Source organism: Amblyraja radiata, chromosome 21, assembly GCF_010909765.2.
Source record: "Amblyraja radiata isolate CabotCenter1 chromosome 21, sAmbRad1.1.pri, whole genome shotgun sequence".
Taxonomy (NCBI): Eukaryota; Metazoa; Chordata; class Chondrichthyes; order Rajiformes; family Rajidae; genus Amblyraja; species Amblyraja radiata.
In genome coordinates, this window is record NC_045976.1 from 23,379,117 (window position 1) to 23,406,997 (window position 27,881).

The 27,881-nt window shown below is 40.8% G+C and overlaps 1 protein-coding gene across 5 annotated transcripts in view; it reads right to left on the reverse strand.

Moving 5' to 3' along the window:
- Nucleotides 1–14,667: 14,667 nt before the first annotated feature.
- Nucleotides 14,668–27,881, reverse strand: part of brd1 (bromodomain containing 1) — a 44,646-nt gene continuing 31,432 nt past the window's right edge. For 2 of the 5 annotated variants that reach the window (XM_033039771.1, XM_033039770.1), the window contains exons 9-13: nucleotides 25,067–25,199; nucleotides 23,759–23,889; nucleotides 21,466–21,572; nucleotides 18,128–18,282; nucleotides 14,668–16,701 (exon numbers count right to left, since the gene is read on the reverse strand). In XM_033039771.1, coding sequence (XP_032895662.1) covers nucleotides 16,518–16,701; nucleotides 18,128–18,282; nucleotides 21,466–21,572; nucleotides 23,759–23,889; nucleotides 25,067–25,199 — 710 coding nt within the window. In that variant the 3' untranslated portion in view covers nucleotides 14,668–16,517. Of the gene's footprint in view, nucleotides 16,702–18,127; nucleotides 18,283–21,441; nucleotides 21,573–23,758; nucleotides 23,890–25,066; nucleotides 25,200–27,881 lie in introns of all 5 variants that reach the window. The other 3 variants (XM_033039768.1, XM_033039767.1, XM_033039769.1) reach the window with 2 other exon arrangements.

Genomic DNA, 27,881 nt, shown 5'->3' on the forward strand with positions numbered 1-27,881 from the left:
CATGTTTGAAGGTAGACAAATCTCCAGGGCCTGATCTGATATATCCGAGGACTGTGGGAAAATAGAGGGGAAATTGCGGGAGCCATGGGTGAAATTTACGAGTCGTCCTTAAATACTTGAGTGGTGCCGGAAGACTGGAGGATGACAAATGTTGTTCCTCTTTTCAAGAATGGCTGCAGGGAAAATGCTGGGAATCAGAAGTGCAACATTGTTTGAGCTTTCACTGTGTTCACTTTGCTGCTTTTCCCATTGATTGCAATACCTGTCCCAAACACACCCGCTACGGTACACCAGCTTTGGTGTATGAGACACATGTTATTAGGGAGGGAAACATATTGTGTCTATTTAACCTCTGCACATCCTATTTTTTCAATTACAAGAGATTAACATCAGGTCTAAAGATTCAACTTTCACCACCTGGAGTCTGCACATACTCTCCATTAAAACATCTCAATTCAAAACACCTGAGTGAAAGATTTACACCAGGTTTTATTAGGTTTAAGTTCTCGAGGCAATGCTGTAACTCCAAATTGCTTAATTGGAATAAAATAATGCAAATTGAGTTAAGATTAACATAATTTCTGAGTTGTTGAATTACTGTCACTAAAAACAAAATATGAAACAAAATAGTTGATGGTGTCCATAGACTAATCTAAAATTTATGCAGCCTCATTTTGTTTTAACTTACCTATAAATAATGTAAGCAAACAGATGTTCTTTGGTTTTGGCTTTTAATGACCTTGCACAGATATCATTCCAGGTAACTGATTAACTTCAGTTTCCCAATTGCAAAGACGATGAAGAGATGTGTGATGTGGACGGGCGAGGTTTCTTTGCTACTCATACACCCTCAAGTAATTTGGACATTATCTTCTTGTACAATGGGAGCTAAATAGACAGTTCTCCAGATAGTCTGCCATAACCTCCAAGGAAAATCCCAGACAGGCTGGTGAAGCAATATAATTGAAGTTTCACCACAGCGCCACAGGAATTCAACCCCAATGTCTTTAGTCACATCACTTCATTAAAAAAAAAAGAATTATAAACAAAGTATAGCGCATTCATTGCCCAATATGTGATCTGTTAGATGATCGCAGCTTAAATGACAATTACTTCATAGAAGCTTCAGCACTCAAAGTCAAGAGAAAGGAACAATTAGCCACGATTCCACTTCCAATCATTATTCAGGAACACGTCCTGGAGTGGATCTGGCTCAGAATAGTTGCAGCCCATGGTAAACTGTCTGTTGTCATTCAAGCTTCCCCTCCCTCACCCACTTCTTGTTTTAATTCTTTTCTCCAAGATAATATGAACAATTTGAAGTGGAAAATGAGCTTCCTCTCATATGGCTTTCTATAACCATAGAAATTATAAGCATGAAGAAATCATTCAGGACTTCAAGTGCTCAGCTCTTACTTGACATAGGTTAGGCAATTTAGGGGAAGTGAAGCTGAAATGACAACATGGATCTGAAGTTATTAATTCATTAGGAATCTGAGGAAATTCAGCATGTCTCCAAAGAATCTTGGAAACTTCTACAGATGCCCAATGCTGCACCACAGCTTAGCTTGGGAACTGCTCTGCCCAAGGCCGCAATAAACTGCAGAGTTGTGGACGCGGTGTAGTCCATCACACAGACCCGTCTCCCCACCATTGACTCCATCTACACTTCACAATCCTTCGGAATAGCAGTGAACACTCACAAAGACTTGTTCATTCTTCTCTGCTCCCATCTGGCAGAAAGCATGGAAGCTTAAAAGCGTGAACCACCAGACTCAGGAATAGCTTCTTCCCCTCTGTTGCCAGGCTTCTGAATAGTCCTTCAATGTTAGGGTATTTTTGGCACAAAATGTCGTTCATTTTGACCCATTAAAACAATGCCAGTGTTCATGATCTCCTTCAGTCTCCTCTCACTCCTTGTTATGATCTTGACACCATGTTTGACACAGACGTGGTGGTTAGAAGGGCCTGTTCCTGTGCTGTACTGTTTTGTGTTCTATGTTCAATTTCTATTGTTACAGGGTTTTCCATCAATCGGCTCATCAATTGCACCGAGCAGCTGAATCTGCAGCTAACAGCAATGGATTGATAAAGCATCATTGAAATAACATGCACTTGACCAAGCTTATCATCATCACACTATTTTATCATCCTTTCACACTGACTCAGTCATGTACACTTATTAACATATACAGTTAAGGCCTACAGTACCAGAAGTCACATATCCCAGAAACAGTCCCATCAGCTCACTGAATCTGCACAAACCATCAAACATTAGATAGAGTGGATGTGGAGAGGATGCTTCCACTCGTGGGAGAGTCTAGGACAGATATCATAGCCTCAGATTTAAAGGACATTCTTTTAGGAAGGAAATGAGGAGGAAGTTCTTTTCAGTCTGAAAAAGGGTTTTGGCCCAAAACGTTGCCTATTTCCTTCGCTCCATAGATGCTGCTGCACCCGCTGAGTTTCTCCAGCACTTTTGTCTACCGAGGAATTTCTTTAGTCAGAGGGTGGTGAACCTATGGAATTCTTTGCCACAAAAGGGTGTGAAGGCAAAGTTAGTGGACATATTTAAGGCAGTGATAGATAGATTCTTGATAAGTATGGGTGTAAGAGGTTATGGGGAGAAAGCAGGAGAACGGGGTTAGGAGGGGGAAGATAGGTCTGCCATGATTGAATGGCAGAATAGACTTGATGGGTTGAATGACCTAGTTCTACTCCTATCGAGAGATCGAGCAACTGTCCATATGGTGCCAGCGCAATAACCTGGCCCTCAACACCAGCAAAACCAAGGAACTGATTGTGGACTTTGGAAGGAGTAGGAGGGGGACCCACAGCCCCATTTATATCAACGGGTCGATGGTTGAAAGGGTCAAGAGCTTCAAATTCCTGGGCGTGCACATCTCTGAAGATCTTTCCTGGTCCGAGAACACTAATGCAATCATCAAAAAAGCACATCAGCGCCTCTACTTCCTGAGAAGATTACGGAGAGTCGGATTGTCAAGGAAGACTCTCTCTAACTTCTACAGGTGCACAGTCGAGAGCATGCTGACCGGTTGCATCGTGGCTTGGTTCGGCAATTTGAGCGCCCTGGAAAGGAAAAGACTACAAAAAGTAGTAAACACTGCCCAGTCCATCATCGGCTCTGACCTTCCTTCCATCGAGGGGATTTATCGCAGTCGCTGCCTCAAAAAGGCTGGCAGTATCATGAAAGACCCACACCATCCTGGCCACACACTCATCTCCCTGCTACCTTCCGGTAGAAGGTACAGGAGCCTGAAGACTGCAACAACCAGGTTCAGGAATAGTTACTTCCCCTCAGCCATCAGGCTATTAAACCTGGCTCGGACAAAACTCTGATTATTACCAACCACTTTCTGTTATTTGCACTATCAGTTTATTTATTCATGTGTGTATATATTTATATCATGGTATATGGACACATTTATCTGTTTTGTAGTAAATGCCTACTATTTTCTGTGTGCTTAAGCAAAGCAAGAATTTCATTGTCCTATGCAGGGACACATGACAATAAACTAACTTGAACTTGAACTAACTTGAACTATCACATGACCATCAAACCATCAAGGGAGGCACGGCGGCACAGCGGTAGAGTTTCTGCCTTATAGCACCAGAGCCCCAGGTTCAATACTGACTATGGGTGCTGTCTGTACAGAGGTTGTCAGTTCTCCCCATGACCACGTGGGTTTTCCCCGGGTGCTTTGGTTTCCTCCCACACTTCAAAGACGTACAAGTTTGACGGTTAATTTAGCTTCCATAAATTGTCTCTCGTGTGTAGGATAGTGTTAGTGTATGGGTCGAGACCCTTCATCAGACTAAGAGTCAGGGAGGGAAACTCAGGAGTTGTGGGAAGGTCCATTATTTTAATGCTTTATACACAACGTCCCATTACCTTTATCCGTCAACACGAAACTATGAAAAATAGTAATCTACATTTTTTTGCACATCATCTAGGTACCCTCTCAGTGCCTCTAGAGGCAGAGCTGTTCTGGATATACCAGAGATAGTCCATCACTGTTCTGCTCTGCAATAACCACAAAAAAGCTTAGAGAGATTCTTTGAAAAATGTCTGGAAGCTTACATCGTGAACACTGTCACCTTGTTAGAATAGATCAACAGAAAATATTCATGCTGCAATTAAAATGAACAGGCAAACTTTTCTGCTTGAAAAGTTGCTAACACGATTGTAACTCTCTGGCGGATTTTTATGTTTGCGTTAGATGAGCACATCATCCATCAGCATGAATTATTCATGCACCGACCGAGCAGACTATTGTGCTAATTTAGTACTAACACTTGATTAATGCATATTCTCCATCTTTGAAAATGATCGTACTTGAAAGGAGGAATCAATATTCCCCATGTTGTTGCACCAACCCTTTGAGAATTGTCATTGTATATATTCACCAATGCAATTGCAGCATTTTAAAAAATGAGAACAGAATATGCTGGAGATACTCAGTAGCTCAGGTGACATCAATGGCAGCAGTTTCTTGATTAGAACGGGTGTCAAGGGTTATGGGGAGAAGGCAGGAAAATGGGATTAGGAGGTAGAGATCAGCCATGATTGAATGGCGGAGTAGACTCAATGGGCCAAATGGTTTAATTCTACTCCTATATTTTGTGAACTTGCGAAGCAGTGCAGCTGATAGAGCTGCAGCCTCACAATGCCCGAGCTCCAGGTCCTGACTTTGGGTGCTATTTGTGTGGAGTTTGTCGGTGCTTCCTGTGACTGTTTGGGTTTCCTCCAGGTGCTCCGGTTTCCTCCCACACCTCAAAGACATGTGGGTTTGGCCTCTGGGAAATTGCCTTGGTGTGTAGGGAGTGGGGAGAAAGTAGCATAACATAGAACATGTGTGAAAGAATAATCGATGGTTGACGTGGATTCGGTAGGCCTGTTTCATTGCTGTATCTCTGAAGTAAAACCTAAAAAGAGTTAGCATTTCAAGCCAATTAACTTTCCACAGAATCTGAAACATTAACTCTGATTCTCTCACCAGATATGCTGCTTGGCTTGAAAAATATCACCAGCACTTTCTGTTTTTATTTCACAGTTCTCAACACCAGCAGTTTTTTGCCATTGGCATCTATCTATACTATTACTAAAATACTCATCTTGTCTTTTTTTTTAAATTTGTGCAAAAATGGTACCCTATATTGCTAGGATTTTTTCGCCACCTTACTCGCCGTTCTCCTCTGCTCCAAGCGCACCAATTTTTGTTCCAATTGGTGGAATATTATAAAAGTTATGAAGGCTTAAAAATCGTGAGATCAGCAGATTGGTCTTCTTGCCTGTCAGTCACTATGAAGGTAACGCCCCTTCCGGCACCCGCTGTCAATCACCGGGGTGAGGAGAATAAACCCTCGGAGGCGGGGCTGAGTCCAGAGTCCGTGAGTGAGATTCCAGCCGCTCAGCCCAAGAGCTGACAACCCGAGGGCTGCCCAGCCAAGAGAGCCGCCCAGCCCGAGAGCTGCCAGCATGAGAGCCCCCCCGCACAACCCCTCCCCCCACATATAAAATCATGTGTATAAAATCCATGAGGGGCATATATAGGGTGTATGCATAGTCTTTTTCCTAGCATTGGGAAATCAAGAACTAGAGGGTATAGGTTTTATAGATAAAGTGAATACAGTATTTTACCTGGGGTTGGGAAATCAAGAACTGGAAGGCATAGGTATAAGGTGAAAGATTTAAGAGGAAGTCAAGAAGCAACTTTTTCCACACAGAGAGTGGTGGGTACACCAACACACACATAGGCACACACACACCAAAACACACATTCTCTCTCACACACACACACACACACAGCAACACAAGCACCAACACTCTCACACACACACACACACAGGCGCACACATACCAACTCATTCACACACTGACACACACACACACCAACGCGCACACTGACACATAGACCGACACCCACACACAGATATATACACACACTGATATATACACACACACCGACACACACACAGACTGTTACCTGATAACTGTTCAGAACAAACTGAACAGTTATCAGGAATGTTATCTTTTTTTCCCTATCAAGTAGCATTAGATACTTTCCCACAGCGCATCATAGATGATTAAATCTTACTGTTGATGTAAAACTGTTTCACCTTGATACTCACTGTGCTAACACAATAGCATTGTATTTATGATAAATTTGGATGGCTAACACCTGCCATCTTTACTCTCATCCTATGCCAAATAAGTAATGTTTGAAGAATATTTTTTAAGGTAAAAATTCATAATGTGGTCACAAAGCTGTGATAGAAATTCTTAAAAGTTATATTTCTTTCCTACTAAATTTTACAAAGTCAGTTTGTTGTACTCGATAAATGGAAACTGCTAGAAATATACATTGTCAGCCTATGAATAAAACTTCTTTATATCGCTGTAATAAAGATGAGCTAAGTGTTCAGTGAATCTTTTTTTTACAACTTAAATTGAATTGACTATGTAATAGGACGGCAGTGAACCATTAGAATGAACATTAAAACAAAGCATACAATGAAATATAACATAAATTAATTGTTTTCCCCCATGCTAATTTTAGGATGACAGGTAATAAAGTAGTGGACTCATGTAGTTAATTAACTACACATGGGTCTCATGCAGACTCAATGTGTCATTGTCAGTTTCTATAACCTTGCAGGTAAAAGATTGAGTTGCAAAAAAGTGATTAATGAAAAGAATATGCCACACCAACAGTAAAAGATCACCAATGTTCCTTTGCAGCAACATGCTCAGTTTCTAACTAGTCAAAATAATTAGTGATTATTTTATCATAAGGAACCTGTAACATTTGTAAAATACTTTTACTATTCAATTTGGCTTCATCTGTAAACGTATCTTTTAGCTGTTTAAAAAGCAATAAAGCCCGTGGAATCCAATTGGATCAGTACTTGGAGTGGATGACACTCAATTCTCACTTGCTGGCCTGTGTGGCAATATCCCTGGTGGCTCACTTGAATATTGTGACCTCATTAATGAGTCCTCTACTCTTTAGAAAACAGGATTGTGTTCCCAATATTAATTTGGGAAACTCAGAATTACTAAATTAATCTCAATCTCTTACATTTTTTCCTCTTTCTCTCTCTCTCCCCATTATTATGGTCCCCATTGGTGCTTGAGCATAAATATGTTCTTCTTAAACATAGTGTAGTGGCAGATTTTCATTTCTTTCAGGTAATTAGCACCCTGGCCACTATTTGGATGAGAATGGTTGAAGGGGGTGTCTTCTAAACGCATGCAAGCTCACTCACAGAGACCTTCAGAGCTTCTTCTCAGACATTCCTCTCTAATTTTAACATTAAGAATAACGGATTCATGTAAATTATTTAAATTCCTCCAGTACAATAGAATAGATGGTTAATTTGATTGAAATCACTCCCTTCAAAATGTTGTGTTATTTTGTATTAGGTTTTTACAGCAACTAAAGTGGAATCTTAATTTAGTGAAAATGTGTTTAATGGCAAGCCTTGCTGCCTATACAACATGCATGAAGCTGTGCATAATCCTACCTAATTAGACAAATGTCTGAATAATTTACCACCTAAGAGAGACCAATTGTTGCCATGAGTCCATCCACAACTTTCCGTACCATTCAGAAAATGAAGATCAGAATGGAGACTCATGATTGCCAGCCAATTGATTTTCACTTATTATTTGCTGAATTCTATCTATTTGTACATATGATAAACCGTAATTATGTGCAATATACCACAGCTTTAACCCATTATTTAAACGTGTTTTATTTGTTGAGAATCATAAATTATACCTTTCATTTAAAACAACTATAACAAAGCTTGGTCTGCACATTTTTATTGTAATTGTTGAATTTAATAATTCAATATTTTTCAATTAAAGAATTTCCATTACTTGATAGTGTTCATAGAGATATAGAACGGCAGGTTATTATCTTCTAACGGATCCTCCATCTAAAACTATATTCCTACTTTCATCCCATTCACCATGACTTTTGTGTTGAGAAATCTTAATCTCCTTCCTAAATATATGCACTAACTTGGCATCCACGGTTTTGAGTGCCAGTGATTTTGACAAGTTCACCATCCTCCAAGTGAAGATTTTTTTTCCTAATCAGTGGTAAATCTCATACTCTGTGTCCTGAAACACAATACAGGATCCACTGCCAGGGAAAACAATCTTCCCAGATCCAATCTATCTCACCATGTCCGTAATCTGCATACTCCATTACACACACCTTAAACTTTAGTAAATACATGCCTCAGCGATCCTTGCTCTTCTCATACAACGGCTGAAATAACAGCAGGACTGGCAACACAATGCTCCAGGGTTTAGATGTTTCAGATGTGATGAAACTGAGGAATGTAAAAAAGTAAAACTGTTGCAATACTGAATGCCACAGCTGCACGAAGAGAGGACATCTTGGAGGTCTGAACCAGTGAGGCCATAAAGAGCTCAACAATAAGAAAAGTGCAATCACTGTGGTGGGATTGCATTGCAGGCTTCCGAACAGCCATCAGAAGATAGCGGAACAGATATGTAGGCAGATCATGGGAAACCCTACAAAACAGGGTGTTGTCGTGCGCGATTTAAAATTCCTCAATGTTGAGTGGGACTTCCTTAATTCCATAGCCTTAAATGGGACTAAGTTTGTTACATGCATCCAGGAGTATTTATTAAAACAATGTGTCAATATTTCGACTGGGGAAGAGTCCATACTAGACTTTATATTGGTGGACGAGCCCTGCATGAGGTTTCAAATTTCAGCATGAAAGCATTTTGAGACAGTGGTTACAATTTCATAAGTTTTAAGATAGTTTTGGATAAGGGTAAGAGTGGTTCTCAGGTGAAAATGCAAAATTTGGAGAAGGCTAATTACAACAATATTAGGCAAGTTCTTAGAAAGGTAAATTGGGAGTGGCTGTGCAGGGGTAAATCCACAACTGACATGCAAGTCTTTTAATGGTCAGCTGGTTATGGGCCTGTCCCACTTAGGTTATTTTTAGACGACTGCTGGCGACTGTCATAGTCGTAGCTGGTCACCGAAAAACCTGCGACTGGACCCCCTTCGACATAAAATTTGAAATAAAATAATTTGCTTTTAACAACAACAAAAAAACCCCGCTGTCAGCACCGGTGACAACGTACGTTAACCTGGTGACAACCTACGTTAACCTGGCGACAATGCCAGCACCTATATCAGGAAAAGTCAAGCTACGCTCATTGACGTCAAACCCGCTGTAGCCGACTCTGGAGTGGAGGGAGAGGGCGGGGGGAGGTGGAGGGAGGGGGGAGAGGGGAGGTGGATGGAGAGGAGATGGGGGATGGAAATGGCATTTAGACAGACACAAGAATGGGCATGGAATGAAAGAGTATGTACCATGTGCAGGCAGGTAGGGTTAGATTGATAAGCATCATGTTTGGCACTGACATGGTGGGCCAAATGACCTGTCCCTGTACTGTTCTGTTCTACGTAACAGTTTTGCTATCACTGGAAATACTCTTTGTTGCCCTCCCTTCAAGGGAAGAGAAAGGTTTCTGAGGAAAGGATAACTAAACTGCATTCAATACACTGGCCGCAGAACACCAAGGGACTATAGAATTGTCCTGTAACATTGGAAGATTTGTTTCATTTGAACAATGCCAAGATAAACATGTCTTTAACGATTTCAGAATATCAATATTTTGAATATATAAAATGAATAAAAGCCCATCAAGTTAAAATCTCCCAGTTAAATGAAATGCTACTTATTATTTAGTGCCAAGCAGTGTCATTACCATGGCATGTCAAACATAATTGGATTCTAAAATGCTTATCAATTTGATTGATCTCCGCAAATTAAAGATTAACAGTTAATAAGAAATTCAACATGACATCTATTTTAACAATGTGAATTGAGTCAAAGGATTCCAGAAACAGCCTTATTAGTAACCTCTCTCTTGTTTACAAAATCAGTAGTGCACTAATTGATAAGTGTTTCAAATCTGAGATTACATTAACACAGTGGCGAACATGAATAAGTGATGTTCCAGGTCGAGACCGTTCCTCAGATTCTACCCCTTTGCTTAAAATTCCGTTTTAGCTGCTCACCCAAAATTAACATATGAATGAGACTGGGGAAAATCCTGAGGTCCTTGGCAGTATCACTGATTTCAAAACAAATTGTATGTCAATAAGATGACTTGTGAGAAGCCACATTCATTTTGATGAAATATACAAAGATTAACAAAGGCATTTTTCGTTGCTAAACCTAGCCGTGTGGACGGATAGCCTAGAAATAAATTTCCCCCAATTTCCCTATCGACATTTGCACCAGGAGATCAGGAGAACGAGGCTCAGAAGCAAACCTGAAGTAAAATTCAGTGTGTTGCTGAAAAATAATTACTGGCTGATGTTGTAATCAAACTGTTGAAGGCAGTCTAAATATATGTAATGATAGCCAGTTATTCATGCCAAGGGCTGGAGGTTGTAATTTTTTTTTAAAGAAGTTAGTCATTAAATCTTCAATTTCATAATTGCTAAGTGTAAGCCCCCCTTTTTGCATCTTTCTACTCAATTTCTCTTATTCATCAATTTATTTCCCATTAATTTATCTTTGAAGTGAAAACTGCTAACTAGAAATTAGATTGTGAAGCACAATACTTTGTGTTAGATGACCCTGTTTAAGTGAAAAATAAAATGCTGTCAGATCATAATCTTACATTGTGAATCACCTGATAGTCATTTGTGTTCCTCCTTGCATCTGTGTTGTAACATAGAGACATTGACAAGTACTGTGGATTCCAAGAAATGCAATGTAACTTAGAGGGATCTCCTTGAACAAATTCCAGACTGGCGCTGGGAAATACACTCAATTGGCTCTTTAAGTCATTTACTATCCATTTGCACAATGAGACTATTGCCCCACACTTACCCCTATGCTTGACTATTTTGCAGTGCCAGTGGAGGACATACAAAATGAATCTCAAAAATCTGGGTTTGGTGTAGGGAAATTGAACAAATGGATCATTTGCTATAGGTTGCGTGGGTGGGTGGGAAGGTCAGCACTGGGGTACTGGGAGTGTGGGTGATGGTTCTGATTGAGTGATTGGCAGGTAGGTGCAAGAGCTTTGTCCTATAATGCGATGGCTGATAACAGGTGATCAGATCAGACATATAAGGATGGTGGGGATCAATATTCTTGAGAGTGGTGAATGGAGATTGATTATTTAACACATGTGACATGTCACAGTGAAATTCTTTGTTTTGCATACCATGCACAAAGTAGGGTGCCGACAGTTACAAAGTGTTCAATGGTCCCTCTTTCTTTTCCACGCCATTTTCTCGGCACCCAATGCAGGCCCATACGACCTCTGGCACCGACTGCAAGGTCCTCTCATGGACGACTCCAGTGGGTGAGTCGGGCCTACTGTTGAGCTTGGCCCCACTGCTCGTCGGGAACACTCCCGGCCGCGCCAAGATGTAAATGACCGAAAGGGGACTTACCTCCATCTCAAAATTAAACAGAATACAGCACTTTCTCATGAAAGAAGGTTCCCATAGGTCTGTGGTCAACATTGCAAAGAGTGTAAATGAGTGGGCTGCACATTCAATGGGAAGGCATCCAGGAGGTGGGCAACTGTGGCTGGTAAAATGGGATTTTGCAGATGGGAAGAATGGATTTTTTCACGTCCTACAAAAGAAAGGCTTGAGAGGTGCCGGTTGTGGGATTGGGGTGGATGTAATGGAGGACAGTGCTGTGCTTCAAGGAGAGACTGGAAGCAAATTTTAAAATGGATAGAAACAAATGCTTTCATGTACATTAATTAATAAGCCTTGCATTCTGGAGCCTCAGATTTTCTGGAACAGATGCCTTTGAAATGCTATGAGAAAAAATGGGGGTGTCTTTTGTTTTTGATGGTATTATTTTTGAGAAATGTTTGTGATTAGAGCTAGGTGACTGAAGACATTAGTGGTAAGGAAGTACAATTACCATTTTCAAACCAATTTCAAGAACAATTAGGTCAGGGACATGTTTTGGGGAGCAATATGGTTAATCTTTGAACAACTATAACTGTAAGTATAATTCAGGAATCCACCCCCCAGGATATTGTTTGAGACGTGTAACTCTTCCTGTAAACAAAATGTGGTGAAAACAAAATCGCATTTACAATACCTTTTCAGAGGGATTGTAGCAAGGGGGAAGGAAAAGTGAAAAAAAAAGGTTTTGGTGGAATAGAGTCTGGCAAGTGATAGTTGGATCTAGATGAGAGGAGTTTTGATTGGCAGATGGGTGGAATAAGTGACAGAGGCTAGAGGATGAAAACGAGAGGAGAGAAGTGTAAAGCCAGAGAGAGGGATAGAGATGGAAGGGAGAAGGGGGGAGGGGGGGTTGTAATGACAGACGAATGGGAGCAGGGCTGGATATACGTATAAGCTAGACAAGCTTAAGCTTAGGGCCTCGAGATGTAGGGGGGCCTACTCACCTCTCTGCCTCACTGGACTGTCGAACCTCGCCGCCTCACCGACCATCCACCCACCGGGACCTCCTACTCTTTGCCTGCTGACCCTTGCCACTCCACCGCCCTCCAGAGCCCGCAGCCATCGTCTTACCTGCAGCCTGGACTCAGCACCGGGCCTGAAGCTTCCACGCTGCAGACTCCAACTCCCCCGGGTTTGACTGCGCTGGGTCCTAGTGCTAGTCCCGAAACCCAGGCAATCTCAGTGGCTGTTCCACTGGGTCTTCCCCATTCCCCTCAAACTATGTGACCCTAGCTCTCCCCCCCCCCCCCCACACTACAGTCCTCATACCCCCCCTACCCCCTGACCACCCCTCCACCAAACATCGCCTTGGCCTCAGTCCACTCACCTGCCTTCCTCTGGTCCCAACCCCCATCCCTGCCGTGTTCACCATCCCCCCTGACCTCTCTGATACCAAATGGTCTGTCCTCAGCAGAGGTCTCACCTTTGTCCCCGTCCGTCCCCACCTCAATGAGTTCCGCACCTGCCGCTATTTGGAGCTCTTCTTCCGTCGCCTCCGCCTCACACCGTTCTTTCATGGGAAGGAGTCCTCGCCCCCATTTATGACCCCTTTCCCTGTCTCCAATGGACCCCCCCCCCCCCTCATGGCCATTGGTACAATGAAATTTGGGGAGTCACCATCTGACGTTGGAACGGGAGAACATTCTCAGCAGCTTGGACTTCCGAATCGGCCACTTCCTACCGGAGACCGCGGCTCCTGAAGTCCACAGGCTGAGCTGGGTGGAGATTCACGCTGGCGGCCCTCGGCAAAGGGTTCCCAGGGCTCCGCGATATTAAAATCAGCACGGCCCGAGGCTGGGAGCTCCGCAAACCACAGCTCCATGATGTTGAAGCAGCAGGCCCAACACACCAGAGCTTCAAACTGCGATCCAGGTTAGGCATCGTCCGCTCCGCGGTGAATCCAATATGTATTTTAAAATCAATTGTTTAATGACAACATACAGTAGGATCTAAAAGTGTCACACTGTCACTGTTGGGTAGTCATGGTCCTCTTGTCGTGGGGGGGGGGCTCATAAGTGAAATATCTTAGGGCCTCTCTTCATCTAAATCTGGCCCTGAATGGGTGGTGTTTTATTTAAAATTAGAGAATTCAATGTTTGAGCTTTCTAAGCCCTTCCAGCTTTCTTCACCCTCACCCCAATCAGTCAGAAGGGTCTCAACAAGAATATTCTATACATGTTCTACTCAGATGCTGCCTGACCCTTTGTGTTGCTGCAGCACTGAGGAACAAGGAACTGCATATGCTGGGTTTACCAAAAAAAATGACAATGCATGCAATGGATTGTAAACTACCCAAGCCGGAGAACCTGCCGTTAGTGGAGGCCAGTGCGGCGATCAATGATGGCACTGACTGACGGACGAGGACGGACACGCAGAAGTGAGGACGCCGCTGCCAAGGGAAGGAACAAAGGAGGACCCGGCCGTGAGGGAGGGGAAAAGCAATGGGGATCTGGCGTGGGGGGACCACTGCGAGGGAGGAGGAAGAATGGAGGGCCCGGCCTGAGGGGAGAGCCGTGACGGAGGGGGAGAGGGGGAAGAACAAAGCGGGACCTGACACATAGTTTCAATTCAATTCAATTCCAAGCCAAATACAAGTTGCAGTTTCTCCAGTTTGTGTGTGGCCTCATGCTGGCAATGGAGACCATGGACAGAAAGGTTGGAATGGGAATTAAAATGGTTAGCAACCAGGGGGTCCAGTAGATCTCATCAGTTAGAGTGCATGTGAATGGTCAAACAGTCATCTATTATACTTTTGGTCTCGCTGATATAAAGGACGTCACATCAGGAGTACTGAATCCAGTAGACAAGGTTTGACGAGGTGCATGCGAACCATCGACTCGCCTGAAAGAGCTGTTGAGGTCCCTAGATGCCCACTGTGAGGGAGTGCACGGAAAGTACTAGGAGAAGGGGGTGGGGGAGCAGGAGGTTGGGTGGAAAGGAATGGCATCAAATATCTTTCCAATTTGTTTCTGTATCTGGTAAATAGTCAAGAGGTCTTCATAACCTAAGATAGGCCTAAAAAAAGTTTTAGAAATCATACTACAAATGGGTTTTACAGTAAATAACACATTTTAGGTCAGAGAATTCTTAAGACTGTTAGTTAAAATAATTTCAGTTACTTAACATAATTCAGTAAATTTCCAAATAATTATACGTCATTTTACTTCGAAACACTGGGAATAATGTAACGGTTCACAGAATCAAAATTAATATGATTAAAACAGCACCCATGACCTATTCCATATCCAAAAGAAACTCCATGTACATCTCCAATCAACAGAAAATGTATAAACTAGTTCAATTTACAAACACACTGTATAAAACACACCAAGATTCTGACTGCCATGGAAGGTATCTGCAGATGTAACTTCTGTTATAAACACCCAACAGTCCCCAAACACACAAAAATAAGCACTTTAAGGAATATGCAACAGATTGCATCACATTTATTCCTTCCCAAAGTACAGTTTTAAACTGATGTGCCTGTGGTCAACCAAACATTTGTTCTATTGTTTTAACACTTTACAAATTTCAGTTTCAAACCAGTTCAGTTGCTTATAAAAGTTACTACAAAGCAAATCTGTACACTTTCTACAATAAATTAAGAAACAATGCAGGCACAAATTGTTTTTAAAAATTTGTGTACAGGTCCCATAGTAAATCACAGCAGAAAAGAAATGTAATATTAAATCACCCCTCCCAACAAAGTAAAAAAGTTACAAGTTTGAAGTGAATTCATATACAATTATACACAGGCTACAAAACCACTTAGTACAACAAGCACTCCTGCATTTCAGGGATTCAGGCAGTAAAGATGATCTTATGGGATTTTTTTAATGCTGCATTTCATAAATATGCAAAATCAAACTAACATCCCAGTTTCCCATAAAACATACCTTCACCAAATATTATTTCAAAAGATAATTAGGACTATGTTACATTTTGGTTAATCCTCTTTTTCAGCACCATGAGTTGAATCAACCTAAAGCAGCAAGACAGAAGCAAGGTGTTCATTTAATATTGTTCAAAGGCGAGATTTCCTCCAAATTGAAGACAGAAAAATGAAAATGTATTAAAAAAAAGATAATCAGTACAGCAATAGAATGCAATCTTTAAAGTAATCCATGCACAGTGCAATATTAGTCCCTGGTTAGATTGCCTAAATTGATCAAATTGGATAGGGTTGTTGATTCTCTAATGTTTGTGGTTAAAATCCAGAGACCCAGATCTTTTCCATATACGTGGAAGGACTGCAAATTTGAATGTAGCAGTTATTATATTTACAAATATTTAGCTAATGGATTTTTTGATTGAAATCTAGAGTGACAGATATACTGGGGAAACTGTATTCCAATGAACAAGCATACATGTGTTTGATTTTTTATATTATGAAACACAAACCAACCCAAGATATAGTTGAGAAACAAAGAGTCTTTTGGTAAGAGAAATATAAAAGCTCATTTTACTGCTCTATTGCACACCATTTTAAGTTATCTTGATTTTGTTCATGAACTTTTTCAGTATACACTGCACCAAAATTATCTGTAGCATGGTACTTAGTTACATGAACAGCTTTCTTTATGTTCATTTAATAAGTTACAGAACATTTAGATTATATATAAAAACAACAAAGTACCAGAACAGATGGCGACCAATTTTGACTAACCGAATAATTTACGGTGTGTAGCAATATACAAGTATATACAGTTTTTTTTCCATGAGTTATAAACACTATGAACAAGTTAATCCTGTTGAAAAAATTATAGCGGAAAAGTTTGAATGTTTACACAAAAGGAAATTATGTATGAAAAACATTATTACAGCTGGCAGTGAATAAGTAGGTGCCATTATTTGTTAAGCACACCTACTGAACCAATGATTGAGACAACAGTGGAAAGTACATTCTCTCTGAGAAATTGTTTTGCAAAGTTTCTTGGTTTTAACTTCAACCAGAGGGGTTCATCTCCCAAGCCCGTCACATTTTCAATCAACGTCACTAAAGTCACTCGTTTGTTCACCTTGGACTCTACTTTGATGGAGCACTGCTCGATCAAAAGCAACGCGGACAGATTTCCGAATGGAAGAAGTTCGACCTTCCATCATTTTTATTTTATCTATGGTTTCATCAATACCAAGGGGGACTATTTTAGACTTTGAAAGCCATTGCCTGTGGAGAATGTGAAAGAATATGGTTAAGAATATATTGCAAAAGATCTGCCATATAAATTAACTCTTTTTCCACTCAGATAAAATGCTATTATTATGATCAAACAAACATTTTGGGCTAATAACAATAAATAAAATAAAAATAGTAGCCAATATATTTAAATGCATCAAATTTCCTTTCCATCAAAAAATAAGAAAAGGATTTTAGATCGTTGAGAGAAAAACATCTAAGGTAAATCTAGATATTAGACAATATCTCAAAATTACTCATACAAATGTTATGGTTAAATCATATGCCAACATTTTAATTGAGGTACTTATCTTAATTTTCTCTTTCCAAGCAATTGGTGAATGTGTTATAATATTAAAATTTCAAAAAACCTCACCAAAGCAGAATATTACAAATGCTGGAAATGCTCAATAGATCAGGCAGCAATTGAGGAGTCAATTATTTAAATGCATAATACAGTACTTTCTTCAGAACAGATGATAAAAAAGTAATCAACGAATTTTGACTTTGTTATTCTCTACACAAATCTCCATGATATGCTGAATATCTCGAGCATTATTTTATTACTTGTCCCATTATTGCTAACAATGCGGTTTTATTATCCACACTGTCCACCAGGATGGTCAATAACGTTTTTGGTACATTGGCCTTAATCAGTCAGGGTATTGAGTATAGAAGTTGGGATGTTATGTTACAGTTGTACAACACTTTGGTGAGGCCGCATTTAGAGATTGCGTTCACATTTGGTCACTCTGCGACAGGAAGGATGTTGTTAAGCTGGAAAGCGTGCTGAGAAGGTCTAAGAGGATGTTGCCAGCACTTGAGGGCCTAAGCTATGTGGGCAGGCTAGAACATTATTTATTGGAGCGCAGGAAACTGAGGCATGATATTAGAGGCATGCAAGATCATGAGGGAAATAAATAGGGTGAATGCAGAGGGTCTTCTACCCAGAAAATCAAATACTGGAGGTCATGGATAGGACAGGTTTAGAGGGATATGGGCCAAATGCAGGCAGGTGCGACTAGTGTAGATGGAGCATGTTGGTCAGCATCGGTAAGTTGGGCTGAAGGGCCAGTTTCCATGCTGTATGACTGAACGTGGGCTAAAGTCACACTCCATAAATTGGAGCATAACATTAAGGGACAGCTAACTCTGCAGACTGAGGGAGCTCCATATGTATCTTTGAACTATAGCAATAAATCAAGACCCATTTTGTTCCCAATTGCAATCAACCTTAGATATCTTGACTATTTTTTTAGCTCTCCATCAGAAGCATTGATTTGCAGGAATTAGTGCAGGTGTTTTCTCACAGTAAAAGGACTTATCTGGAATTTCCCAAAATTATGAAAGTATGTGACAAATGAAGCTGTAGTTCAAATTGTTACAAAAGAAGATTCTCATTTGGCAAACTACTTACCAACTTCGTTTGTTATCAAAGAACAGAACAAGATAAAGTTTCTCTCCAGCTCTCCTATTCATTTGCTCACCCACTTTCAGTACACCTGGAGGGGGCACAGGAATAGGCACTCCATTGTGGCGAAAACCATTTCGAGGCATCTTTGGATCAATTACCTATTTAAAAAGGAAGGCAGTTTCCCCCCAAAAGGTTTTATATACTTAAAAAAATTACGTTTCAATAATTTCATGAATTAATATTATTAAATCAAAACTTTATAAAAACAGAAATGAAACTTTTAAGAAATAGTCCTTTGAACTATTACACATTAATAAAGCTCATTCATTTGAAGAAGTCTTTGCATAATTTTAATTTGTTCCCCAATAACCAATTATCCAGAAGAGATTAATTAAATTTATCAAAATTAATAATTATTGTTATATTTTAGTACATCACTAATACCCATGGTTGAATCTTTAAATTCATACTGTCACATCAGTGTTTTATTTTATGTTAAAAAAATCTTTCATTTGCCCTCCTGCACAATTTGAAAAGGTGAAAAATTAAGGAATGCGGAGGCTAGACTAATGCCAAACCTCTAAATCCAAAATTAGTAAATACCTCTCCTAATTATACACACACACATATACATACATATGTAAATTAACGGTTGCCCGGTTGCCAATGGCTACCTAAAGTCCCGCCGGGCAGCCTAAAAGCTGTGTCATTTTGCCCGGCTTGGCCCCCCCATTCTATCTCTCCATGCCGGGTCTCCGCTCTCCAGCCGCTCCTCATCCGCCAGCACGGCCAGCCACCTTGCACATGCGCACTGCCACGGCCAGCACATCCTCGGCTGCCCTGCACATCCTCCTCCTGCACATGCGCACTGCCACAGCCAGCACATCATCAGCCGCCCTGCACATGAACTGGCACGGCCACTGGTCGGCGCCGGGCATGTTGTCCCTCCCTTTGCATTGTGGGAGATCTGGCCACCATTGCTGTCCGGTCGCCGCCTCACCTTGACCGCTGAAACCCAACGCAGAATCACTCCCTGGAGCTGGAGTAACTCTTGCTTCTTGATTTCCTGGTCCTCCAAAAATATTCCAAATGGAATTTAAACTGGAGGTGGGAGAGGGTGGACTTAAGCAAAAAAGGGTTCTTGGGGGAAAAAACAGCTACCTTAAATTTAGTTGCGTCTGGTTGTGTAACTATGGTAGGGTGAAGACTATTCCATGCTTTAATTGTGCGGGGGAACTCCGTGGAACAGCCAGCATCTCTGGATAGAAGAAATTGGGCGACGTTTCGGGTAGAGACCCTTCCTTAGACCCTCTGTTTTTAGTTTAATTTAAAGATACAGTGCAGAAACAGGCCCTTCGGCCCACCGATCATCCGTACTCTAGTTCTATCCCACACATTAGTGAAGTAAGTCAAGAGTGTTTTATTTTCTCACGTCCTAGTTAGAACAATGAAATCCTTACTTGCAGCAGCACAACAGAATATGTAAACATAGTGCTCTGTAAACAATGTTATAAACAAGAAAACAAAACAGTGCATATTTATATATGAAGATATAACTATATAAATATGTGTGTGTGTGTGTGTATGTAATATATATACCCACACACACACAATTTCCCTCGTGGCATTAATAACGTTCTATCGTATAGTATTGTGTGTGTGTAGGAAGGAACTGCAGATGCTGGTTTAAACCGAAGATAGAAACAAAAAGCTGGAGTAACTCAACAGGTCAGACAGAATCTCTGGACAAAAGGGAAATATTACGTTTTGGGTTGGGTCTGAAAAAGGTTCCTGCACACCTTTGTAATGTGGAAGGAAACAAGAGCACCCGGAGAAAACCCATGCGATCAAAGGGAAAAGGAGCAAACTCCATGCAGACAGCATCCATATTCAGGATCAATTCTGGGTCTCTGGCACTTTTAGGCAGCAATTTTATGTCCAATGTACTGCCCCATAGTCTTGAACTGAATTAAAACATACAGTAGCTGTAAAGAGGGACATAGCGTGACTTAAGACTGAAAATGGATTGATTATTTTTTTTAGTAGCCAGTTATCAACGTATAATTTTTTGTGTGTTGGAAAACAAAATATAGTGGCACAGCTGGTAGGCTTGCTGCTTCACATGCCAGAGATCTGTGTTCGATCCTGTCCTCGGGCACAGTCTGTGTTGAATTTGCACATTCTCCCTGCAAGCGTATGGGTTTCCTCCCACATCCCAAAACGCATTGGCTTTGTAGGTTAACTTGTCTCTGTAAAATTGCCCCTAATGTATAGGGAGTGGGTGAAGAAAGTGAGATAACAGAACTTGTGTGAATGGGTGGTATACAAAAAAGCTGGAGAAAATCAGCGGGTGAGGCAGCATCTATGGAGTGAAGGAATAGGCTTTTTTCGGGTCGAGACCCTTCTTCAGACTGATGTCAGGGAGGGGGGGGCGGGAAAAAGAAAGGAAGAGGCGGAGACAGGAGGCTGTGGGAGAGCTGGGAATGGGAGGGGAAGGAGGGAGAAAGCAAGAACTACATGAAATTGGAGAAGCCAATATTCATACCGCTGGGGTGTGAACTACCCAAGCGAAATATGAGGTGCTGTTCCTCCAATTTGGCCATGGAGGAGGCCCAGGACAGAAAGGTCGCATTCGGAATGGGAGGGGGAGTTGAAGTGCTGAGCCACTGGGATATCAGGTTGGTTATTGCAAACTGAGTGGAGGTGTTGTGCGAAGCGATCGCCAAGCCTGCGCTTGGTCTCACCGAGATTGATCATACGCTGAATAATCCAACCACATTTTTGTTTGGAAGTGGAAAGAAATAATATAAATTGCATTTGTTGCAACGTATAAAAAGAGTTGAGATACTGTATTGTAATTTTGCTGCATGTCATTGTGGTATATATCATGTCTTGATTGGTGAATATGTTTAGTTTGTGACTTTATTTGAAGCAGAAATAATATGTGAATGCTTCATTGAGCATAATTCGGACTGGTAACTATGCACATCGTCCGAGCACATTATCGCACGCATCATGCAAGCCGTCTTAAATGACCACCTAAACTGTCATTTGGCAACCTAAAAAGCTGCCTAGGTTGCTCGGCTGGCATCAGAGAAAAAAAGTTCAGTGAGAGCCCTGTTTATACACAAGGAATATCAAACATTCACTTAATGATCTTGTGTTTGGACGATCAAGGCATTTTATGTTCAAGAAAAAATATGGCAAGCGTATTTCCTACTATCTGGGCATGCCGATTTAGAATAATTACAATGCAGATTATGATACCGTCAGCGAAACAAGCCAAAGCAATTTAGTGGATAATTCTATTTTTTCACCATAATCAATGTTGTTAAACCCACCAAGGCTGGATATGATGGATAACCACTGCACTTTGCCCAAATTAACTTTAAAGGCTCCAAAGCAGAACTGGAATCTGTAGAGGTCCACATACTATTTTGTCCAACTTCTAGAAGAAAGATATATTTGTAATAACTGTTTAAAAAAAATCCATTAATAGAAACAAACATGTTCTGCATATCTGTCACACAAAATTCAACAATTCAAGAAATTCAAATCAAATGTTAGTCACTGTGTGTGCATTTATGCAAAAAATCTTCTGGGTATGGCAGAGTAAAAACTTCAGAATATTTTTTTTATATCTTTAAAAAGTTCAATGACCCTTTGCTCTTTGCTGTTTATATTAGGTTGTCAATGCACTTGAGACAGCAAGACCTGGTAGCCTATTCACCACGTTTAAGAAGAAACTGCACATGCTGGAAAATCAAAGGTAGACATAAGTGCTGGAGAAACTCAGTGGGTACGGCAGCATCTATGGAGCGAAGGAAATAGGCTTATGGTCATGGTTATCATGGAATACCATCATGGTTGGTAACTTCAATTAAGCAAACTTCAAGAATGTATTCTACCAACTACCATCAGCATGTCTCCTGCCCCACATGGAAGTGTTAACATGTTAGACCAAACATGCTATGCAACCAAGTATGCCTATTAGTCCACCCTCGCCCTCAACTGATCATCTGTTGGTGGCTTACAGACACAATCTTGAAGCACGAGGCACCAACGAAGAATAATACTGCAGGGGTCTCAGAAGTCAGAGTTTACTTCAAGACTAACGAGTCAGTGGTCTTGAACATGTTTAAGACTCCATCCAGAAATGCGTTGATGTTGGGTTCTGTCAATGACAATTAGGGTCTATTCTAACCAGAAGCTTTGGACGAATTGGGAGATTTCCTCTCACCTTTAGTTTAGATCCAAACCTTTCCAATAAAGATGACCCCTTTCAAAAAGATTATGTATGATCTCCATTAGGCTATCAGGGATGTCAAGAGAGAATTCCAGAAGAAGCAAGAGGTTCAATTCAATCAACCAGTTGTCAGGTGACTGGTAGAGCCTGAATACAATTACAGGTTACAAGATGAAATTGGGGACAATCTCTGGCAATGGTGCATCCCTACTGGGTCAGCTCAATGCTATTTATGCCCGCTTTGAACAGGCAAAGTTTACCAAGGTGCATCCGTCCCAACCCAGGTGTCTTTGTGGCAGATCTGCTTTAATGAGGGTAAATGCTCAGAAAGTTGTCGGCCTGGATGGAGTCCCTGGACAGGGCTCTGAACTTGTGCACGTCAATTGGCCACAGTCTTCATCAATATTTTCAACCTCTCATTTCAACAATCTATCATGTCCCCATCTGCTTCAAGGAAACCTCCATCATTCCAGTCCCATAGAAGTGACCCAATCACCTTTTTCACACCACTTCAGGGAGGTGCTGCATAATTTTTATTCTATCCTATTCAGTTGTTGCGTTATTGCACTTTCATTTTTTTTGCACTACTTCAGATTACACTATAATCTTTGCACCAATCTGCTGTTTTGTTTTCAACATGGCAATTATAGATACAACAATAAAAACAATGTGTACTATTTACATGCACCCTAAATTAACTATTCAATTAAATAATAGTTTACTTTTAAGAGGTTGAGGATATTGCCAAATTGATTTTAAATTGTTAAAAACTCAATGGAGAGCAAGTAAACATTTGTTATTACTGTAATCATTTAAGCTAAAATGATATTTGGAAAATGACTAGATTTAAAAACAAAATGATCAAAAATAGCTACTCGTACGACAAAATTTCAGTCTTCAAAATAGAACACTATAATTATTCAATGTGTATGCACCCATAAATATTAGCCCTTTTATATTTCCAGATAAACGGAAAATAAAAGATGAAATTAACCAACAAATTGAAGACCAAATCGTTTTAAAATTGATTTGTTTAATTTAGAGATACAGCGCAGAAACAGGCCCTTCGGCCCACCGAGTCTGCACCGATCAACGACCCCCGCACACTAACACTATTCTACACACACTAGGGACAATTTACAATTTTACTGAAGCCAATTAACCTACAAACCTGTAAGTCTTTGGAATGTGGGAGGAAACTGAAGCACCGGGAGAAAACCCACGCAGGTCACGGGGAGAACGTACAAACTCTGTTCAGACAGCACCCGTAGTTTGGATCAAACCCCGGTCTCTGGCTCTGTAAGGCAACAACTCTACTGTTGCGCCACCATGCCGCAAAATAATAACCAAATAGTTTTGATCTGCTGCAATACTAAACAATCACATACCTGCTACGATTCTAGCTGCTTTGGCAAAGTTGCCATTTTCAATACAAGCAATCAATTCATTTCTGTTCTCTAGAGGGTTTCTTCGAGCTAGTGCTGGTTTTCCTTTGCCACACTTAGGAAGACTTATTGTGCTGGCAAAGAAAAAAATAAATGGGATTTTCCTTGACCAAAATGGTATAGCATAATGTAAAACTGTAAATAACAAATATGTAAAATACTAACATCCTCAAATTTAATACACATTTAAATATATACAGCCACATGCAGGGAACCCTCTCAACTATTAGTCAAACAAATCACTGCAGCATTGTACTACTGCAATAATTTTAGAGGAGATATTACACAAGGGTGTAAACACTTGACATCAACTATACACATTGCTAGTCTCTTACCGGCATTGAAAATGAAAGACATTTTATCCAACACAGTATCTAATACATGTCAACGTTTTGGTTGTTACAGACATGATTAAGATGAAAACTGCAGTCCAATTCTAATGCACTGTAATCCACTATAATGTTTAATATAATAAATAAATGAAATCCAGAATGTTGGTTCTAGCAAGTGAAATTATACATTTAAGATATTTGTATAGCACACAATATGTGACATGCTCTCTTTCCATCCAAGTCATTAACATTTATTATAAATAACTAAAAACCCAAGTCCTTGCAGCCCTCCACTAAATCTGGATTAAAAAAAATAATATTATTCCTACTTGTCACAACCAGGTACATCCAAGTTCAAATCATTAATATTTAACCTAAATACTATGTCCTAATGGACCTTTGGAAATTACTACCATGTGCCTTTCTTCAGCCCAAATAAACAACTGTTTACAACTCTTTCTCAAAGCCCATTTCACATCATCTAATTTGCCTTAATACATTTATGAGAGCATTCCTACACTAAAGTTTCTCAATTTTATGGTCCTAAAATTTTAAAGACTTACTGGCATCTACTGGTTTTGCTTAATCAGTAGAGATGATAATTAAAATAAAAAATATTCCAAAGGTCATGTCCTTCCCCAATGTCCCATGAACTAAAACCAATTTTCCACACCACCACCATGTGTACATTAACTCTTTATTTAAATCTTCAAGGTTCAATTCAGAAGTACCCACCATTAAGTGATGGGTTTCATTTTTTACTGCAAATAAATAAGGTGCGGTATTGGCCTCAGAGACCTACCTTTTTATCCTGAAGTGAAGATACAATAATTAGTGTTCTTTAGATCTAGCATTGAATAAGTTAGCTATCGCTCCGAACAAATACATTAAATGTCTGGGTTCAGCGAATAATCGTTACCTTGCATGGTTGGAAACTGCACTGATACTAGTACATATACTTGATTCTGAAGCACAACGACGTCGCTGATGATCAGTTGCATTGGTCTGTGTGGTTTCTGGTTTTTCTTCATTACCAAATCCATTAGATAATACTGGAAAATTATATTGTTAATTATTATTACAAACAGTTAAGACTTTAATCTTTCATAACACTTTATGAATTTAGTCATCATTTCATCCAACAAAAAGGGATCCTATTAAATGAATTTGTTAAAATATGGCAGGTCTTGAACAATGACCAAAGAGTTGTTATCCAATTAGAGCATTACAAAATGGACAGTCTCATTTGGGATTCTTTATTCCTCCATTAGGTAGGACAGATCTCAACCCTGCTTGGAACACTAGTTTCCTACATTACCCCTAGTTTCCAAAAAATATTGAATGCATTAATCAAATTGAAGATAGATCTTACAACTGGAAAGCTTGTGAACATTACCAGAATCAGGTAATTGCTAGTAAAGTGACAGCACCTACCAATGACCCCAAGAAAGCTCCACTTTAGATATCCGTAAAGATTCCCCTTTTGCTAAAAAGCTGCTCTTATAACTAAAAGGACGCCTGATATTAAAAACCTTACATTGCGAGTTGACTCAGCAATCAATCACATCAAATAATTTTGAAACAGCAACTCAGAAGCAAAAAGGATATTTTTAAACTAACATTTTATGCGCTTGACCGCTAAATAACAATTGGGAAATATGTAACAAAAGGTAGAAGCAAAAATATCATAAATATTACAAATTTTTAAATGTTAAATCTCTTAAACATTAAATTTTGAGGGAATTTAATACACATGTATTAAAAAAAACGTGATTTTGTTCCAAGATAGCAATGATTAAGGTTTGGCATGACTTCAAAAATATTATATGGCATGTCAAAATCTTTCTAAGTTTTGAACCTGAAATGTAAGCATTTATTTCTCCTCAGATACTACATAACTTGTTGCAATGCAGTGCTCATTTTAGTTTAAGATCTTATATTTTGTTACACAAGGTCTATAATGATGTTAGTTTTTCTCAATAGTAAACATCTCAATGAAAAGATTTGCCTTGATTTCATTGAAGACGACTACAAGCCAGAAAGTTGAATCACTAATGGCAACTTTGGGATTTAAAACATTAAACAATGCATGCATGGAAATCCGGTTGTTGCTGTTGAATTTCATATTCGAAAAATGATGAATAACACGTTACTTCCAAAATATCCAGGTTGAGATAGGATTAATTATTGGTATACAAATTAAACTGTATATGTGTGCATAATATATATTGATACAGCATAATCCTTACCCAAATAAAGCAACCGCAGGGCTGCCAAGATTGGGTGAGAGTTGAGAGTGAGAAATTGCGAGGCAGCGTTGCGACCGGAGGGGGGGGGGGGGTGTGGATGGGAGGAGGGTGTTCAGGTTTTTGGGTTATGGCCCATGTGCCGTAGGTTGCCGAACCCTGTCCTAGATGTTTGGCCTCATTGTGGTCCTCCCCATGTTTTACAACCGATTCACCTGGTTAGTTTTATCTCCGGCTGCTTCATGTTGTCGGCGGCTGCACATCCAACCAAGAAAGAAGTGAAGAGATGCGACGTCACTCACAGCCGCCAACTGACGCGCTTCCAAAGACCACACAGATCATTGTGATATGGCGCAAAAAGACAAAATGTGCAGGCACTGAAGACAGTGCGAGAATTCTGTCATCAGCGTGAGAATTGGCTGAAATGCGTGACTCTCACGCTCAAAGCGTGAGAGTTGTCAGCCCTGTCTAAGGCCAGGATGTGACAACAGACGCACAGGGAGACACATACACAAAGGAAGACACACACACACACACACACAGGAAGACACACACACACACACACACAGGGAGACACACACACAGGGAGACACACACACACACACAGGGAGACACACACACACAGGGAGACACACACACACACACACACACACAGGGAGACACACACATAGGGAGACACACACACACACACACACACAGGGAGACACACACACACACACAGGGAGACACACACACACACACACACACAGGGAGACACACACACACACACAGGGAGACACACACACACACACACACACACAGGGAGACACACACACAAAGGAAGACACACACAGGGAGACACACAGACAGGGAGACACATACACAAAGGAAGATACACACACAGGGAGACACACACACAGGGAGACACAGACAAGGAGACACGCACACACACACACGGAGACACACAGACAGGGAGACACGCAGACAGGGAGACACGCACACACAGGGAGACACACACAAACAGGGAGACACACACACAGGGAGACACACACGCACACACACAGGGAGACACACAGACATGCACACACACACAGGGAGACACACAGACTTGCACACACACAGGGAGACACACACACACATGGAGACACACACACACACACAGGGAGACACACACACACACAGGGAGACACACACACACACAGGGAGACACACAGACATGCACACACACACACACAGGGAGATACACACACACACAGGGACACACACACACACAGGGAGACACACACACACACAGGGAGACACACACACGGAGACACACACACAGGGAGACACACACACACACAGGGATCCACACACACACCTTTCCTTCCCCCCCTCCATCCTCCCCCTCCCTCTTTTTCCTCGCGCTTCCTCTTTCTCCCCTTTCTCTTTCCGTTCCTTCATCCCCTTTCTACATTCCCTCCCCCTGTCTCTTTGCCTCCATCCCTCCCTTTTTTTCTCTCTCTCTCT